Source organism: Phalacrocorax carbo, chromosome 10 (genome assembly GCF_963921805.1).
Source record: "Phalacrocorax carbo chromosome 10, bPhaCar2.1, whole genome shotgun sequence".
NCBI classification, from domain to species: domain Eukaryota; kingdom Metazoa; phylum Chordata; class Aves; order Suliformes; family Phalacrocoracidae; genus Phalacrocorax; species Phalacrocorax carbo.
The window spans coordinates 8647461-8663468 of NC_087522.1; the positions used below are offsets into that span (position 1 = coordinate 8647461).

Below are 16008 nucleotides of genomic sequence, written 5' to 3' on the forward strand. Positions count from 1 at the left end.
CGGGAGCAGTTCCCGGACCGCACTGGGCTCTTCCGGGGCCGAGGAGGAAGGAGGAAGTGCTGTGGGGCCGGTGCCGGTGGAGGGCCCCAGGCTGCTCCCTGATGGTGTGTGGCGGCTGCCGGCCCCAGGCGCACTCGCTTCAGGCTCAGGATGGCGGCGGCGGCGGCGGTGGCGGGGGGAGCCGGCCAGGAGAAGCAGCTCGCTCCGACTCTGCTCAGTTTCTTCATCTACAACCCCAAGCTGGGCCCAAAGGAAGGAGAGGTACCGGCGGGGGCGTCGAGGAGGGCACCTGCCGGCCGCGCTCTCCCCCGGCCTGGGCTGCGGCGGGGGGCCTGCGGCGGCCGTCCCTGCCCGAGGCCCGGACGCGGCGCGTCCCCGCCGGCTTGGCGCTTCCCCCCGCGGGGCGTCCCCGAGCGAAGGCGGGCGCGGGGAAGCGGCTTCGCCGTCTTCAGTGGGGATGGGGCAAGTGCCGCGTACGCCCAGGCCTGTTTGTGCTTCAGAGCGAAAAGAGCAGGAACCGAGAGCGTTTGCAAGAGTAGCGCGTGAGATAGTGCGGGTGAGGGGCTGGCCTTGGCTGTAACTGTCTCTTAGATGTAACTTTTTATAAAAATAGTATTCTCCAGGTAGATACAACGTTGTAGAACGCTTAGTGTTTAACTGAGTTAAATTCAAGTTATTGGTAGTATTTTCTTGCTACTGTCATCTTTAATAAGTAGATTTAAGAAGCTATAGTTTCTATGACAACAGTGTATTGTCTTGTTCATGTGATAATCTTTACTTTTAATAGTTTTTGAGCAGTGTTGTCCTTATTAATGACCGGGGTGGTGAGTCTGAGCACACCCCCAGCAGGTCTGTGGGTGCCTCCAAACTGGGGGATGCTGGAGGGCAGGGCTCCTTTCACAGCGACCCCCGTGAGCTGGGGAAACGGGCTAGCAGAAACCTCACAGAGCTCAACAGACGCAAATGCAGAGTCCCGTGTGTGGGATGAAATAATCTCGTGCACTGTCAGCCCAGGCACTGACAGGGTAGAAAGCTGCTTTGCAGAACAGAACCGGGCAGTCCTAGCGAACAACAGGTCATACATGAATCAGCAGTGTACCCTTGTGGCAGTGGAAACTGACAGTGTACCAGGCTGTGGGAGCGAGCGTGTGTGAGCAGGTGGAGTGAAGTGATTGCTTCCCTGCTGTTCAGCACCTGTGGGACTGCTGGTGGGCGCTGTGTTCGACTGAGGCTTCCCAGAGTGGAAGAAACACTGACAAACTGAAGCAAGCCCTACGGAGGGCCTGTGAGTCTGTTGAGGCCACTGTGATGTACCATGAAAGCCTTAGATAACTGGATTTGTGCAGCCTGAAGAAGAGACGATGTGAAGGGGGTCTGATGGCTGGCTTCACCTGCCTAAAGGGTGGCTATGGAGGATGGAGTCAGGTTGTTCTTGAAGTGAAAGGATGAGAGGTAGTGGAAGAAGTTCCAGCAAGGGAAATTTTGATGAGATAAAAGAAAAAATTCTTCACAGTGAAGTGGTCATAAAGCAGCACAGGGCCTGGAAAGGTTGTGGAATAGCTGTCTTTGGAGATATTAAAACCTTTACTTAAGGCTTTGACATAAGGCCTTGAGCAACCTGAGCTAGCTTTGAAGCTAGCCATGCTTTGATGTGGCTTTGAAGCTAGCCTTGCTTTGAACTAGCTGTGAAGTGACTAGGGCCTACGATTTAAACAGCCTTGGCATTTATAAAGCATTTTGAGATATCTTGGGATGACTGACAACTTAAGTGTGCTTAAATATACCTTTTATCCATTTTACAGAAGCCAATTGAGGTACAAGATGAAATTCTGCCTAGGAAATTAAGAGAATAAAGTTAAAAAACAAGCAAACCATGAACTTAATATTCTTTACCTCTGATTCTGTTAAAATGTATTTGCTTTGATTCTTTTTTCAAATTCTAGGAAGAAAAGAAGATTCTCTTCTATCACCCAAATGAAGTAGAAAAGAATGAAAAAATTAGAAATGTGGGACTATGTGAAGCTATAGTACAATTCACAAGGTATGAAGCCTGCATGGCTCATGGTATTAGCGCAAGCACTCTATTTTCTCAGTCATATGCCGCTGCCTTGTGTCTATAAATATCTATGTCTACATCTGTGTTTTGTTTCCAGGACCTTTAGTCCAACAAAACCTGCAAAATCCCTACATACGCAGAAAAATAGACAATTTTTCCATGAACCTGAAGAAAACTTCTGGATGGTCATGGTACTTATGCATGTGATATGAATATTTCTAAAACATCATATCGCAATGTTCTCAATGCATTCTGCATTGTCTAATACCAGCCTGTTCCACTTCCTAGGTTGTACGGAATCCCATAATAGAAAAACACAAAGATGGAAAGCCAGTCTATGAATATCAAGAAGAAGAATTACTGGTAATACTGAACTTTTTCCTTTTTCTTTCTTTTGTTAATGGATTATATTGTATTTTAAGAGTACCTCCAGAAATATCTTAGTTTGATTCTTCTTAAACTGCTGCCAAATTACTTTATTTTGATATATATATCTGCGTATCTCCATAAATGGAAAAGGGCAAAGTACTTTTCAGTAAGTTTAAAGAGGAGAGCGAGATAGCAAATTATCCAGATAGCAGTTCAAGATCACCCAATAAACATCACAGTACAGCTGTGAGGCTTTTAGCTTGGAATAGGCAAATATTTCTTAGGATCTCTCTGTTTAATAAAGTTCTTGCAAGACTTTAAATCTACGTATTTGTATTAGGTTTTAAGTATGCATGTTACTACGTTCTTAAGACTGCTAGTAATCTTTACTAATAATGTGGACAAACAAACAATTCATAACTATCATGGGATTTCTTGTCCAAACTGCAGTATCATTAGGTCAGTTTAATTGTATACAGGAAGACTATTTGGCCAGGTGGAGTAATATTTAAAAAGCTGGTTGCTTGTGCTGCCTCCATTCGTTACAGTGTGCACTAGTTCTGTTCCTCACTGTGTTCTAAGAAAAGGATTGGTGCCAGACAAATGATAAAATAGTCTTTTTTTCATCTGGGTTAAGATACTAGCCTAATCAAAACCTGCTATTGGTGTCCTGCCTCCTTTAGTCTTTGGCCTGGATGAAGAGAAAACTATCAGAATAAGTTCATTTTCACTAATCACTGGCCTTAGGGGAGGGCACTATTTGTAACTGATATCTTGTGCATCAGTTAATAAGGCGCTTTTGATATTAAATGTAAGGGGGGAAGGGACTCCCTTTTTCGAAACAGTACTTTATAAGTACAAAGAAATTTCTAGATGCTTAGTGAAAATGCTATTTAACTTTTCAGAGATTGATTTCTCGTGTTTGCTGGCTCTTTGACAACATGTTATGTGTAACTCAGCCAAATATTTGAAATTCTGCCTCTGCTTATGCTAATGTCTGGCTGTCTTTTCTGCAGGACAAGGTGTATAGTTCAGTCCTACAGCAGTGCTACAGCATGTACAAGGTAGAGTTAATACTAGAGGTTCCTTGTCTGGACAGAGGAAGAGATCCTCAGGGTACCATTTGGATGTGCAAGCTCATCATTGCTTTGACATTCTTGTCTCACTGCTATTGTCTGCTCTCTTTCTGAAACTGTAATGGTGTTAAGGGAAGAGAAAAAATAAAGCTTCTGCAGTTACCTCTGCTGGTTCATTAGCGTATTGTAAAAATAAGAGCCTTCTAATTTCTGTGAAGTCCAGATTTCTTCTGTCATGGGCAGCTATACTACTGAGCATTTGATTTTGATGGTGTTTGATATATCTGTTGGAGAAACAATACTGGATAAAGGCCATCAATCTGGCTTTTACAAAGCAAGAGCGTAAGATACTTAAGCAACGCAGGTAAATTATTTATCTACCATTAAAGAATTTAGTTTGCTTTTCTAATTCTGCCTCTGCTGCCATATATACCTGGACTCTGCAACTCTGAGAGGGGTTTTTTCAATAAAGAAGGGATACATTTTGATCTGTGTGGAGCCCAAATACTGAGAAAGAGGAGCTGTACTGAAATCTAGCTACATTCATGGCCAAGTTATAAGAAATTATTGTAAATGATTACCCAACTGACTTGATTTTTTTTAAAACTATTAGCTTTTCAATGGCACATTCCTGAGAGCCATGGAAGATGGAGGTGTAAAAGTTCTAAAGGAGAGACTAGAGAAATTCTTCCATCGGGTAAGACCTTATTTTTCAGGCACATACAATGTGATTCTGCATTGGAAATAAAATGCAAAAATCTCCTCTTAAGTGGCTGCAGTGTAACTATAAAATGTAGGCAGTGGAAAAGGAGTAGTGGCAACACAAAAAGTCAGGTTACTAATTTTTTGAAGTACTTCCTGCTTCCTACTAATGTCATAGATTCTTTAAATGGAGATGAACCACAAGCAGGGTTATGGCTTGATGGAACAGCTCAGCTGTTGGATATTTTTTCTGATGGAGTCATGTTCATTCTTTGGAAATTCTACTTTAACATTTGAATTGGTTAGTGTGTGCAGATCTACTTGAGTAACTGTTGCAGAATCATTCAGGTTGGAAGGAATCTGGAGAGGTCATCTAGTTCAGTCTCCTACTCAAAGTAGGGTAACAATGAAGTCAAACTAGGCTGCACGGTGCTTTGGCTGGTTGAGTCTTGAAAATAGCCAGGGATGGAGATTCTACAACCTGCATGCACAGACTTGAAGTCCCATAGTATTGGGAAGTAATGGATAACTGTCATTTTTAACTTGTCTGCCCCCCCACCCCCGTGGAATTAGTAGTCATGCCTGCTAAAGTTTCAGGAGATACTGCCTCGGTTATAACTAGTCTTCAGAACTCAATTTCAATCTTTAAAAGCAAATGTGTTAGTGAAAGGATGGAAAGCAAAACCTATTTCTGAGCAAGAAATCCATCAAATATTATTCAGGTATTTTTCACATAAAGTAACTGACTGAGTAGTAATGTCTGGCAGAATTTTGAGTTCCTACATGAAAAGTTTCAGCAAGCTAGCTTTAAAAGATGGCAATCAAGTGTTTGTCTGCCCTCATTTTTCTTGTTTGCACAGAAGGAAACAGAGGACTGCTGTCAGCAGTTAATTCTCTTGTGGTAGAGGTGCAAATAATCATATCTCTGATAATGATGGAATGTAGACACTGTATGCTGGTGTTTAAAATTTTGTTCTCAATAGGTTTTTAGAATCACACAATATAACAATAAACAAAAGTACAATTCAGTTTGATTTTAGGACAGCCTTCTCTTGTGGGTTTCGGGGCAGGGGGTTGCTTGGTTTTTGAAGGACTATCATAGACTCTAGAACAAATGCTGTTGACACAAGGAGTACTTGTTTGATTAGCTGGTGTATACTTCTGTCTAGACTAAATTTAAAAAATAGCACATGGCAAAAAGGGAAGTAAGATCTTTATCTTTAAAACATTGTTTTTCTTTCCAGTTCCTACTGAAGATGAAACAGTAATCGCTATAGGGAAAGAAATCCAAGGAGAATGTGTTTCTCAGAGAATTAGAATTTTAGGGAATTAGACATGCTTAAAAAAGCTTGGTCATGCAAGTTGTTTTGTTATAACTTTGTTGAATAAATTGGCTATGTGTTACTGGCAGGCTTGGACTGCACTGAAACTCTGAAAGGAAATGAGTCTTAGATTACAAACTGTGACAGAGATCTGTCATACCGTTTGTCTAAGTATTTTACTTGTTTTCTTCGTAATGTGAAATGACTGTAGAGGGAGCCATTGGGTAACTCATCTTTCACAGAGCTGAGCATTTGATAGCACATTTGAAATCTCTTGGTAAAGGTTACTGTCTACCAAGAAAGAGAATAATAGAAATTATATTTTCTTTTGCACATTGAAAACTCATGGATTTATCTCCTAATATTTCTACAGAGTTAGTTCTGAAATTAAATATTAGTAAGATAGGCTGTGATTTCTTATTCTCTGAGAAGATCTTGAACTAGCCTTAAAAGCTGTTGTCGCTACGATTAAATAATAGCAAGCTGACACCTGGAATCATATTAACACATAAAACATAGAGTAGTTTGGGTTCGAAGGGACCTTTAAAGGTCACCTAGTCCAACCCCCCTGCCATGAGCAGGGACATCTTCAACTAGATCAGGTCGCTCAGAGCCCCGTCCAACCTGACCTTGAATGTTTCCAGGATGAGGCATCTACCACCCCTCTGGGCAACCTGTGCCAGTGTTTCACCACCCTCATTGTAAGAAATTTCTTCCTAATATCTAGTCTGAATCTATGTTCTTTTAGTTTAAAACCATTACTCGTTGTCCTATCACTATAGGCCCTCCTAAAAAGTCTGTCCCCGCATGAAGGAGTATGTCATACAAGCAGAACTGGAGGGGGGCATTTTTTGGATCATTAGTGTAGATTAATGGGGGCTATACTCAAATTTATCATTTAAATCTACAGATTGGAAGTTTTCTGAAGTCTAAAAAACAACTGTCATTATTCTCCTAGTACTTGCAGACACTGCATTTACAGTCTTGCGATCTGTTGGATGTGTTTTGTGGAATCAGCTTCTTTCCACTGGATAAAATGACTTACTTGAAAATTCAGTCATTTATTAATAGGATGGAAGAAAGCCTGAACATAGTCAAGTATACTGCATTTCTCTACAACGACCAGCTTATCTGGTAGGTGCTTCGATAATTCTTTTGTCTTCAATTTCTCATCTATAAATAAGTGCCATCATAGCAAAGCTTCTGAATCAGTGAAAGAGTTGCATGAAAATGAGAAAACTGAATGGTAGGATGAGTGATATATAAGAAAGGCATAGGTCTTTGCCTTCAAAATCTCTAACCTGTACCAAATGATTACTTCCAAGTTAGCTTGAGGAGCAGCCTAGAGAAGTGTCCTTGTCATTTACATCACAGAGAGCCTCTGTGAGTATACACAAGTTCCTCTGTAGGACCTTTTAGTACAGAAGATTAATTAAAGGATTGTTCTTTATATGGTTCTGAACCAGGAAGTCACAATGCTTGTGAATAGTTCTACTTAAAAATAGACTTAACAATAGCAAACTTCATCTCTGTTTAAATATTGTTCTATTTCTTTTCTGGTGCACGGCCAATTTAGATGCATGTTGTACATTTGCTAAAGCAAATAAACTAACATTTTAATTAAAAAAATGTGGGATTTAATCTACTGAGACACCGAAACGTTGCTACCCGAGTTTGGTATGTGCTTTGCCTGACTTTTTGTTAGAGGAAAACCTGTGATCTGAACTTAAGGCTAAGATCACTTGCGTTTCTTTCTCTCCATGATGTTCTAGGAGTGGACTTGAACAAGATGACATGAGAATTTTGTACAAATATCTCACAACGTCTCTGTTTCCGAGGCACATGGAGCCTGAGGTATGGTATTTGGTGGTTTTTTGGGAGTGGTGGGTGGAGGTTGTTGTTAGTTTTGATTTCTGTGTTTGGGTTTTTTTCTTTTGGTCTAGCTGGTACCACTAAGGGCTAAAATACCAAAGAGTATCTCTCTTCCCCTCCCCTCTTAAATTATAGTTCAGGAATTCTGAGTTTTATTGCTTTCGGGGCACTTTACTAAACTCAGTAGTATTTGCACCTAACACAGTATGAATTGTGCTGACAGTTTGAATATGGGATGGTGGTGGAGAGTTTACTGAATGTTGATACCTGGTGGCTGCTCAGTATTGCAAATTAATCACTTCAGCTCAATGACTAAACACGCCATGGAGTGCCATAAGACCCCATGGAGTTAGTTATCCCTCTCCCCATCTAAAAGGTCCATAGGCTAAGTTTTAAAATCAATAAATGCAAAATCAGAATGCCCTGTTATATCAGCGTCTCTTACACTTTAGCTTTACCTCCTTCATATTACACAAAGTATGTCTCTTCATGAGTGGTAGTTTCTGCAAATGGTTTACTTTGATTTAAAGACAGTCCATAAAGTGTAACAGAAAATATCTCTATGTTGTTTTTTTTCTGTGTGTCCTTTTTCACTTCAGTTAGCGGGAAGAGATTCTCCAATACGTGCTGAAATGCCTGGAAATCTACAACACTATGGAAGGTAGCTCTTGTTTACTGTCGTCATCTACTGCTTTAAGGGTAAAATGTTTGGGAGGATAATGTGTGTTCTGAGTACATATTCCACACACATTTCATTCCAGAGGGTCACACAGTAGTTGCAATGTAAAACTTGACCTCTGGAAAAAAAGAGAAAAGGCTTCATTAACATTACTGCATGGGTTTTTTTTCCCCACTGTTCTTAATGCACTGCATGAAAAATTTTGGAGGTGCTCCGGTCATTTCAGTCAGGCACTTCACTTCAGGCAGAAGTGCAAATTCAATCTAGGGATTTATCTATTTATTTTTCCTCTGTACTCGGCATATCAGAGTGGGGAATTCTGTACTTAAGGAACTGGCCAACATTAATTTGAATAATTGTGGGTTTGGACATCTTTCTTTAATCATGATAATTCCTCTTGCCTGATTTACTGTATTCTTTTTGGGATCAAGGCACTGGCACACACTCCCCTGCTCCTCTGCCAACCCCATAACTTCAGGTGCTTCTAATACACCACTGTTCCACATAAAACTATCTTGAATGTACTGTTGGAAAGCAAAGGAAGAATGCTTTCCCAGTAGCAATTTAAAAAAGGGTTTTTTAAGATAGTCACAACTTGAATGTGGAAAGAGTTTTGTTGTTGTTTCTTTGATGATCTGCACAGTTTATTTCCTTAGCGTTATTCTGGCTTTCTGAGCCTATTTCTGTAACTCTTTGGAGCATATGTGCAAATAATACTTTGAAAATGTAAGAGTGCTGAGATGATACATAAAGGGCTCTACACCCATCTGGAGAGCTGAGAACTCATTGTATTCAAATATATTCATACATTCAAGTAATTGCTAGTTTTGAAAATACCTGTTAAATAGGAAAAACTGAAATATAAGAATTCATAACATCTGGCCTATTGAATTATTTTCTAGGTTTCTTACTGGACCTTTAAATCTTAATGATCCAGAAGCAAAATGCCGTTTCCCCAAAATATTTGTTAACACTGATGACACTTATGAAGAGCTTCATTTAATTGTTTATAAGGTATTACATTTTTCACTGCAATTATTCCACAGAATTAGGAATGTATATACAATGAAGATGACAATGATGTGAAGTACTTATGAATTGTATAGAAAGATGCATTGATATGGCCAGGTTAAAGCAAAGAGACAGAACACTCTTTGCTGTTTCTAGCACCAAGCTTTAAAGCCCGAATCCTCTTTCCCCCCTCCTGTACCCTCCCCAAAACAAATAGCTGTTTTATTAAAACAAAATACCACCTTCAGTTACTTTAAGTGGTTTCATACCTGGCTTTATGTATCATTAATCAATAAAAAACCCTACTTTTTAAAAAATGAAATGCAAGTTTCTTGCAGGCATATATCCTTGCATAAAATGCATTTTTAGCAAATTTTACCTTTCCCCTATAACTTAAAAACTGTTAACTGGGCTGAATTTTAAAAATCATAACTACCCTGTGTTGTGCAGGATTGCAAAGAGATTATACTATTTAAGTGCTATCTTTAAACTAGACGATTTTTTTTTATTCAACTGGTTTACCTGTGTGTGACCTCACTGAAGTATTGTCATTGATTTGAGGTAACCTGTTGTAAATGCTTTTTTTGCTTTAACTTTTTTGTTCCAGGCCATGAGTGCAGCTGTCTGCTTTATGATTGATGGTAAGTACCTATTAGCAACACTTATTTGGCAAGACATAGTACAAAATGCTATTACATGCAACTGTTTTACTCTTGAAAAATATGCTAATTTATTTGAGTCTCTTCCTCGTGAGTGCTTTTATCAGTCTTCTGATTTTTGTCCCAGCAGTATAAATAACTCAATTTATACAATAAAATGACTAAATATTGCTTCAGTAAGCCATGCACTCTCAAAATCATCTGTAAGGTTATAATTAAGAGAGAAATCTGTCCTAGGACTCTCACTGATGTTTAAAGAAAACAACTACAGAAACTGTATCTTCAACTGTGGCAAGAGACTCTCATTTCTCCCTTTTCTTTACCCACTACGTAGCTTCAATTCCGCCTACGCTGGAGTTTTGCCGTAAACTGGACAGCATTGTTGGGCCTCAGCTCACTGTGTTAGCATCAGACATATGTGAACAATACAACATCAACAAGAGAATGTCAGGGTTTGTACCACATCTCTGTTCCTGTTGCAATCCCTCATTAGTTGCTTAAAAAGCAGGTTTAAAGAACTGCTTAAATAATGGTAACATGAGCCCAAATGGTGAGAGCATTGAGTTAACTGTGTACTTTAAACAATGTTTATCTATCTTTCTGCATCTTAAGCATTTATAAAGTGCCTGTTGTTGTTCTTACTTCAGGGAGACCCAAATATGCATACATGTTAATTTAAGAATGTGTGGCCACTGAAGCATTTTTCCTCTATGTGCGTAATTTTTGCAGGAAAAAAATCATGTAAATATTAAGATGAATTTCACTATTATCAATTCAGATTCTGCCTCCTCATCCCCCAGCTGTCAGCAGATGATTCAGATACAAGAGGTGGAACTTCTAGGTTTTCTTCTTTCATACATGAACTGAAACTAGCTGACCCTTGGAGATCATGAGTTCTACAGATTACTATGATTGCAGAAATAGATATAAGATGGCAAAAATGGCAGCTGAAGTCTTCTGTCACTGTCCCCCATGCTGAAGTAGAGAAATAGCACTTCCTGCAAAATCTTACCTTCATTCTTTCTACCTTTCGTTAAGGAAAACAGAATCTCATAATGTTCACAAATAGCCCTAGGGCTAGTAGAACATTTGAGTTTAAAAAAAAAAAAGTAAAAAATATCACTGTCTTTGTGCCCACATCCTTCTTTGTGCTGATTTCCTTTGACTTCTCCTTTGACTTTCTGTGATTTTGTATAATGCTAAAGAACAACTGTATTTTTCACATCAAGTGGACACTGACACCACTAGCTGTGACTGCGTGTTGCCTTAGACACAAGAACTTACAGCTTGGCGTGTATGGAGCTCTTAACTGTTACAAATTCAAAAGGAAAACGAAGGTCTAGATACTAGAACAACTGCTTTATAGTTGAGTACTTTTTTCCAGAATTGCTGCTTCTTGAAGTGTTGACATGTATAGTAGGTGAGGAAAAAACTGTCTTATTTTTTCTGTTTTGCAGGACTAAGGTAACTGCTTGAGGGGCAAAAAAAAAAAAAGTCAAATGGAAAAGGATGAGGATGTAATGCTTTGGAAAATATACTTAACTATAGCTGACTTTCCATACAATTGTATTTATTTTTAGATAGTTGTTAGTTGGGGAAGCAAGAACAGCATTGCATATGACAACCAAAGAGGAATTAAACCAAAGATAGGTGTGTGACTGAATTTACTTAGTGGTAGCCTGCCAAATCAGCAAAATCGCAGGGTATAGAATAGGATGTGCTTGGAATTGTGCCAACCTACTAAATCATTAAACTTGGGGTTTTTTAATGTCATCTGGGACCGGCCTTGGCAACTTTAACTCTTTTAAAGTTTAATGCCGTGGTGTCCTGAAAACATGATACAGTTTATTGACACTAACGCATCTGGGTGACAGAGAGTGAGGGTATCTAGTTGTTTGCTAAGGTGAGTGGTGTCATCACAGTATCTCCCTGATTCTAAATAATACATAGCCTGAAGCACCAACTGCTATAGCCAGTTTTTGCCAGTCTGAATTTGTTGTGACTTCTACCAAAACTACAGCTCTAAGTGGCAGATTTTATATTAGCTTAGTAAAAGAAGAAATGGAGGAAGACTGCCATGGCAGGAGTTTGAAATAATCTCTTGATTGGCGCACACTAATGATGGGGGGAAGAGTTCTTTCTTTTGACTGTAACAAATAACAATGACATGAGTGGAAGATTACTTATTAGGCAAATTAAAGACCTAGCATCCATTCAAACCAGATTGGACTGGCATAGGGGAGCAAGGAAACAAAACGGGGACAGAGAGAAAACAGCTCATTAGAAAAACACAAACTACTACTGGGAAGTGGGGCAAGGCCTTTAGACTCTCCTGTGGCTATTTACTATCAACCTAAGCAGCAGAAGGGGAGAAGCTGGTTGGTTTTGCAGGCTTGCTTGCCTTTTTTTTTTTTTTTTAATTTTCAAAGAAAAAAAAAGTGTTACAATGAAGTTTGATCATGCCACAAGCCTTACTGGTCTCTCCAGTGGGAAGATAACTTTAGGATGTGTAAGCAAGCTTGCACTGGCTAGTTACCTGCTCTCTGTGAAGCCTGTGCTTATGCAGTATTCACAAGTCACTTTTTTTTTTTAATCTTCTTAGGACTGAGAAGGAGCCTCAGTTTAAGTTTATCTATTTCAATCACATGAACCTGGCAGAGAAAAGCACCATTCACATGAGGAAAACACCCAGTGTATCACTTGCATCTGTTCACCCTGACCTCATGAAGATTCTCGGTGACATCAACAGTGACTTCTCCAGGTAATGCTTAACTATTAAATAGTCTGTAACTCCTTCTGTCAAGTGGATTTTTTTCACAAGTGAAGTTTTCGTGTCTTTTTGTTCATGGATGGCTATTCATAGCTCTGAGATAAATGGTGTAACATGAGTCATATCTGGTATTCTGTGTTGGTTTAGAAATAGTCCTAAACAAAACTTCTATTGTCACTTAAAAATAATAATGAAAAGAAGGGCCAGGGCCCCTATCCAAGAAAATATCTCATCTATTTGAAGCTTCAGAGTAGCCATAACAAATTTAGACGGGATGTGAAGCCTAGTGCTTTTGCACTTAAGTCTGTCTAATCTCTGGATAAGTAGTATAAAGGAAAGGGAAACCTCCTCCTGCCTGTATTACACCCTCCCCTGAAACAGCTGGCCGCCTTTAGGGATTAGGCAATAGATGAAATGCAAATGTTGCAGTTACTGCAATACTGCTGATAAGAGAAGATAATTGGCTTCTTGTCAGTGGGTATTGTGCTTCAAGGTGGGAGAGACCCTCTGTCACTATAAAAATTAATAAAGAACATGAAAATGCTGAATGATTGTCATGTCTGTAACTCTAGCAACTTTCCCACTCTGCTAAGGACAAGGTTTTCCTTTTTCTAGAAATGAAAAACGAATGTTTCTTCATATTGAGGAAGTACTGGGTTAGTGACAGCTTTATGTAATATATCTAGTTATTGAGCATGGTTTAGTTCTAGGTTTAACAATTAGGTATGTGAAAGCTTAGCATCACCATACCATCTCCAACTTCTGTTATTAGGTCACTGTGTAGCAAATCGTAAGTCTATGAAGTGTGTCCTTAACAGCCTGGAGGATAGGTGTTTTCCTCAGAGCACTGGAGTGTTTGGCTGATGGACAAATTAATAATTTACTCATCTGGGGATGTATTTGTCCTAAGCAGCCATTTATGAAGCCTTCATCCTGGATTGCTGCATTATGTCTAAGTTAGTATTGGTTGTCTCTCTTTGATACTGCACAACCACAACAATTTGTTATATTAAGCTGTCCTAACAGTTACAAATAAAGTTGTTGAAGATGAACTTGCTGCCACCTTCTTTTTTACTTTCTAAAACTTCTTTCAGAGTTGATGAAGATGAGGAAATTATTGTGAAGGCAATGAGTGATTACTGGGTAGTTGGGAAAAAGTCTGACCAGCGAGAACTGTATGTTATTTTGAATCAAAAAAATGCAAATCTGATTGAAGTTAATGGTAAGGATTGGGTTTTTTATTACCTTTAAATACAGTTACTACTAAAATGTATGTTCCTGGAGAAGTAATAAAATCCATCTCACAAGAAATCTAGAGAGGGATTGATCTATGATAGACCAGGTAAGTTTGCATAAGGTTTTAGACTGCCTTCTACCAGCTGTAAAAGAACAGCATAAATATTCAGCATTCTTAATTATTAATCATTCTTCCTCCTTCATATAATAGAAGAGAGCTCTGTGAGCTTAGCTTAGGAGTAATCAATGAAGTGTCTTACAGGTGAGAGATGAACATGTTTACATCTGAGTTAGGTTTTGTCAGTGATCCATGTGTAGGTTACTTATACAGGATAGACATTATGTTAGTGATTCTCATTACATTGTTGTCTTGTTTCTGAACGCTGTTTTGAGAATGATTTGCTATAATTAAGAGTGCAAATTAACATTAAGATGCAAAAGCTTTTAAATAGACTAAGAGAAATGGCAGTTTGAATCTTACTTGCAGCAATTTGAGGGATCTGTTTTAATAGGAGGCAATGTGCGCACTTGGATGATGGGAAAGAATTAATGCTTTTCCAGACCAAAGCCTAGCAACGTAAATTTTAAAAGGTGGAATGAGTTGCATGACCTACACAATGATTTCTAATTGTCTTTCAGGATCAAACCTGCCATATAGAAACAGTAAATGAGTGTTTCTGTGCCTGATAAACTTAGGAAGTACTGCAAAAGTTTTGCTGACTTGATTTATTGTACCAGACTACACTAATCCCCCTTCCCCTGAAAAGGGATTACAATATAATTCCTTGTGTTCTCGTGAAGTATTCTGCTGGTGCAGTGTACAAGTTTGACAGGATGAATGGCCCAGCAGCAAATTCAAACCATCATTTACACTTTAGCCACTTAGAATAGAATGCACCTTTCAGGCAGTGTGAAAGGTCAGACTTGACTCTCTTCTCTTACTGAAGACAGAATAAAATTAAGTGTATTTCTATTTTAGGAATTCCTTGGGTGTTTTTTCTGTTTCAATTTAATCCTCCTTGCTGATCCCCAAGGTTTTTCTTGCAGAGGTTCCTGTAAAATATCATACTGAAATACCTTATTTTTATTTTTTTACAGAAGAAGTGAAGAAACTTTGTGCAACACAGTTCAATAATATTTTCTTCTTGGATTGATCTGCAAAGGGCTGATTTATTGAAGATGTCAATGTCAGAGACTTGTTCAACATGAAAAGTTATCAGTCATATTATTGACTGGAATAATGTCAATAGTAAAGCAATACTTGCTTTGTAAGAATCAAAATTTCTACTAAAATCTGTAAACTCTGATCATAAAATTTTTAGATTTTAAAAATGTTTATGTGCAAACTAATTAAAACCCAGTCTGAATTCATCTGTACCATTCCATTCTGATATTGTTATGTGAATATTTTACTGGAAAATAAAAACTAATAATTGTTACACTTTTAAGGGCATCTTTTTGTTTTCCTGTGTTCATTTGCATCATTGTGTGACTTTCTGCTAATTTTCTACAATGTGAAACTAGACTGGTTACAAAAGACCCCACGAGCAAAGAACATTCTAGGTTGACCTGTTCTTTGCAGATTCTGCTTCAGCCTGATTTACAGTCTTTGTCAGATTCTTACATACTTGTTTATATGCACTATTTCAGTCAAATCATGTTTTAAGCAGAAACCACTTCATTGGGACATACACTTGTGACAAGACACCAGTTCTTGTATCAGCTTAACACTGAGGGAATTTTTAGGTGCAAGTCAACTATTGACTTCTGGAAGTTTGTTTAAGGGGTTACACTCGCGTAAATGACTGTATTCTCTATCCCAAGAACGTTGACATAGGAGCAGACAGTTTCCCTCTGAAATCAGCAAGTCTTGTGCATACAGTTTTATTGTACTTGTATTTTAGACCTGACTGTATGTGTGGTTCTTGTTGGGTTTGTTATTCAGAGAGTACTTACTTGAAGCTTCAGTAGTTCTCAGCAGAAAATTTATTTCTTCTTTTTCTTTTTGCCAGCAAGCACCTTGGTAACAACTGCAGGTGCTACGCTGGGTGCCTCTTCTTTCGGAGAGGGTACTAACTCTGTGACAGGTTCCTCTAACTCTTTAAAATCTGCACTCCTGGAGTAAAATGTTTTTTCTGCTGCAGCTGCTTCTTGCCTTTTTGCCTCTTCTGCTTCTCTTCCAGCAATAAGTCTGAGAGAACAACGTTTAAATTTAATGTACTGCAAGAGAGGGGAGACACTGATACTGGCGAAGCA

The 16008-nt window shown here is 38.9% G+C and overlaps 2 protein-coding genes across 4 annotated transcripts in view; one reads left to right on the forward strand and one right to left on the reverse strand.

Annotated features, from left to right (window-relative positions):
* Positions 1-15205, forward strand: CCZ1 (CCZ1 homolog, vacuolar protein trafficking and biogenesis associated). Its single transcript, XM_064461718.1, has 15 exons — positions 1-261; positions 1944-2041; positions 2154-2247; positions 2345-2419; positions 3442-3489; positions 4115-4198; positions 6484-6659; positions 7298-7379; positions 7997-8058; positions 8979-9090; positions 9695-9728; positions 10081-10198; positions 12349-12507; positions 13611-13738; positions 14851-15205. The coding sequence occupies exons 1-15, from the start codon at positions 151-153 to the stop codon at positions 14904-14906; spliced, it is 1437 nt and encodes a 478-aa protein (XP_064317788.1). The 5' UTR covers positions 1-150; the 3' UTR covers positions 14907-15205.
* The window catches only part of LOC104042221 (radial spoke head 10 homolog B2-like), a 23902-nt gene continuing 15788 nt past the window's right edge, over positions 7895-16008 (reverse strand). For 2 of the 3 annotated variants that reach the window (XM_064461713.1, XM_064461711.1), the window contains exon 20: positions 14903-15943. In XM_064461713.1, coding sequence (XP_064317783.1) covers positions 15739-15943 — 205 coding nt within the window. In that variant the 3' untranslated portion in view covers positions 14903-15738. Of the gene's footprint in view, positions 8195-14902; positions 15944-16008 lie in introns of those variants that run through there. The other variant, XM_064461712.1, reaches the window with a different exon arrangement.

What these genes read in the sequence shown, in the direction of transcription:
- CCZ1 (XM_064461718.1), top strand. Translation starts at nt 151, where the DNA reads ATGGCGGCGGCGGCGGCGGTGGCGGGGGGAGCCGGCCAGGAGAAGCAG. An exon ending in AATCTACAACACTATGGAAG is followed by an intron (nt 8,059 to 8,978) that starts GTAGCTCTTGTT and finishes ATTATTTTCTAG; the next exon opens with GTTTCTTACTGGACCTTTAA. An exon ending in ATCAACAGTGACTTCTCCAG is followed by an intron (nt 12,508 to 13,610) that starts GTAATGCTTAAC and finishes AACTTCTTTCAG; the next exon opens with AGTTGATGAAGATGAGGAAA.